At 58.0% G+C, this 2,699-nt stretch overlaps 1 protein-coding gene across 1 annotated transcript in view; it reads left to right on the forward strand.

The window, feature by feature from the left end:
- Positions 1–2,699, forward strand: part of LOC132008408 (prothrombin) — a 15,135-nt gene continuing 12,436 nt past the window's right edge. Inside the window, exons 1-4 of the mRNA XM_059386952.1 lie at positions 1–114; positions 495–658; positions 1,559–1,583; positions 1,812–1,862. Coding sequence (XP_059242935.1) covers positions 36–114; positions 495–658; positions 1,559–1,583; positions 1,812–1,862 — 319 coding nt within the window. The 5' untranslated portion in view covers positions 1–35. The remainder of the gene's footprint in view (positions 115–494; positions 659–1,558; positions 1,584–1,811; positions 1,863–2,699) is intronic.

The raw sequence follows: 2,699 nt of genomic DNA on the forward strand, positions 1-2,699 counted from the left end.
GCACAAGTCCTCAGAGTCCCCGGAGCAGACGCACTATGGCGCACATCCGAGGCCTGTGGGCAGCGGGCTGCCTGGCCCTCGCTGTCCTGTTGAGCCTGGTGCGCAGCCAGCATGGTAAGGGGGCTTGGAGGCTGGGACCGGCTGGCAGGCTGGGATGTGGGCGCATGGGCCGGGGTCTGCTGGCTTGACCGAGAACAACAGGGCCAAGGCCCAGGTGGGTTTCAGCCTACAATACACGACCTCGGGAAGCAGTCGGGTGCTCAGGTCTGGATGGACCGGGACTTCTTCTCTCCTGCCACATGGGGAGCGGAGCGGGCTCTCTAGGGAATGGAGGGGAGCTAGGGGGCTACTGTGGGCAGCCGTTTGGGCCCCGCCACCATCCCAGGCAGCTCCGTTAGGAAGCCAGGAGGGCAGGCTAGGCGGGCTTCGTGCCCCCACGGTGGCCACGACTGCCTGGCTTCTGGAGGCCACTGTCCCACGCCCTCCTACTGCAGTGTTCCTGGCCCCTCAGCAAGCATTGTCGCTGCTCCGGCGGGTCCCACGCGCCAACAGTGGCTTCCTGGAGGAGTTGCGCAAGGGGAACCTGGAGCGAGAGTGTGTGGAGGAGCAGTGCAGCCACGAGGAGGCTTTTGAGGCCCTGGAGTCTGTCACCATCACGGTGAGGGGCGGGCTCTGCAGCGCTGGGTCAGGTCGAGGTGGGGGTGGTGGGTGAGTTCCCTCCAGGTGGGCCCTCTCTAGGACCACAGAAGGGCAGGGGAGTCCTAGCTCTTCAGCTGTTGGTGACCATGTCCCCTTGGGCCTCATTTCACTGGGCTGCCAAGATGAGTGACCTCAGCCAGTCTTCTTCTTCTTCTTTTTTTTTTTTTTTTTAAGATTTTATTTATTTGACAGAGAGAGAGATAGCCAGAGAGGGAACCAAGCAGGGGGAGCAGGAGAGAGAGAAGCAGGTTCCCCGCTGAGCAGGGAGCCCGATGCAGGGCTCAACCCCAGGACCCCGGGATCATGACCTGAGCTGAAGGCAGATGCTTAACAACTGAGCCACCCAGGTGTCCTCTCAGCCGTTCTTGAAGGTCCTGACCCCTGGGCTGTGTCAAGGTCCGGCAGCCTAGTGAGGCTCCAGGCCATCGGGGGCCCCTCTGTCTTCTGATATCTGAGGTTTCCGGAGGCCCCGGCCCGCATGGCCGCTCAGCTTCAGCCCTGCTGCTACTGTGGGGTGTGGGACTCCGGCGAGACCTCAGGGTGCCGGGAGCTCTGTGCGGCCTTTCCCTTCCTCAGGGCTCTGCCTGGGCGCCCCCGCGCCCCCTTCTCCGGCCTAGCCCATCTGTGGGAACATTTTGGTCTTGGTTGGCAGGGGGGCTCCCCTCTCCTCAAATCCTCCTCTCCCCAGTGGGCTTGGGCTTCTGGAAACAAAAGTAAGAAACTACCACAAACCTCCCCAGACCTCCTGCATGACCAGGGTAAGGGAAAGAGGAAAGTATGAGGAGAAGAGATAAAGTCTACTGAAAAAATGAAACGAAACAGGACATGCCACAGCCTCATACCAGCTCTTCTTTTTCAGGAGATGTTCTGGAGCAAGTACATAGGTGAGTGCTCCTGGAAGGGGTTCCTGGGCACCCCAGTGAGAGAATGTTCTACTCTGGAGAATCTTCTGGTCCATCTAGGGATCCATTTCTCCACCCATGCCCCTTTCGCCCCTCCCCCCTCCCTCGGTTCCTTCCATCCTCTCTCTACCTCTCTGTCTCCGCCCATCCTTGACTTCAATCCCTCCTGTCCCTACCCCAATCTCAAAAGTGTTTCTGGGTCTTTTTCAGCTTGTGAGTCGGTGAGGAAACCTCGAGAAAAGCTCATTGAATGTCTGGATGGTGAGGAGCCGAGGCGGGGGGTGGGGGCCCGGGTGGGAGCCGGCAGGCTGGGAGAAGAGCCGTGTGGGGTGGGCCAGGAAGTGCGGCCCAGTGCCTGACCTTGACCCACGGTTTCTGAAGTCAAGGACAAATCTTTGCATCGGGCTCTGTGCCTGGCAGTGAGGAAGAGGATTCCTGATGGAGGAACAAATGCATGAATGGATGAGGAAGTCATTCTCATGCGAGCCCCTGCCAGTCTGTCCTCCCCGCCTTCAGGGAAGAGCCCTGATGAGGTCACATTCATTCTCCAGAACCTTGTGTGACTCCCCATTGCCTCCAGAATAAAGCACAAGCTTCTGGGCCTGGCAAACTTGGCAGGTTCTGGTCTTAACCTTCCCTTCTGGCCTTATCTTCCGTTGCACCAACCATGGGCCCAGACCTCCAGCTCCGCTGACCTCAAGCACTTCTCTGAACAGGCCGGGACGCATCTACCTCCTGGCCTTTGCTTTCATTGTCACCTTCCCCTGGAGCAGCTATCACCATTTCCTGCAAACTTCCCTGTCCTTTAAGGTCTAGCTCAAACACCACCACCTTGCTGAACCTGCCAGGGGTCTCCCCCCTCCTCCCCAGTCTTCTGACTACAACTTTAATATAACACTCAAGACCCCAGCTCTTGATAACTCTTTAGCCACCGGCCGTGCTTTAATTTGTTAAATAACCTCTCCAACAGACATTTTACTCAGCCCTTGCTATGTACCAGGCACTATGTGTCAGGTGCTGGGCATTTTAAGAGAATGAAGGAGCTACCCCATCTCATAAGGAAACAAAAATGCGAAGTAGCCACTGTGATCGCTGGAA

The sequence above is a fragment of the Mustela nigripes genome, unplaced genomic scaffold, assembly GCF_022355385.1.
Source record: "Mustela nigripes isolate SB6536 unplaced genomic scaffold, MUSNIG.SB6536 HiC_scaffold_148, whole genome shotgun sequence".
Classification (NCBI taxonomy): domain Eukaryota; kingdom Metazoa; phylum Chordata; class Mammalia; order Carnivora; family Mustelidae; genus Mustela; species Mustela nigripes.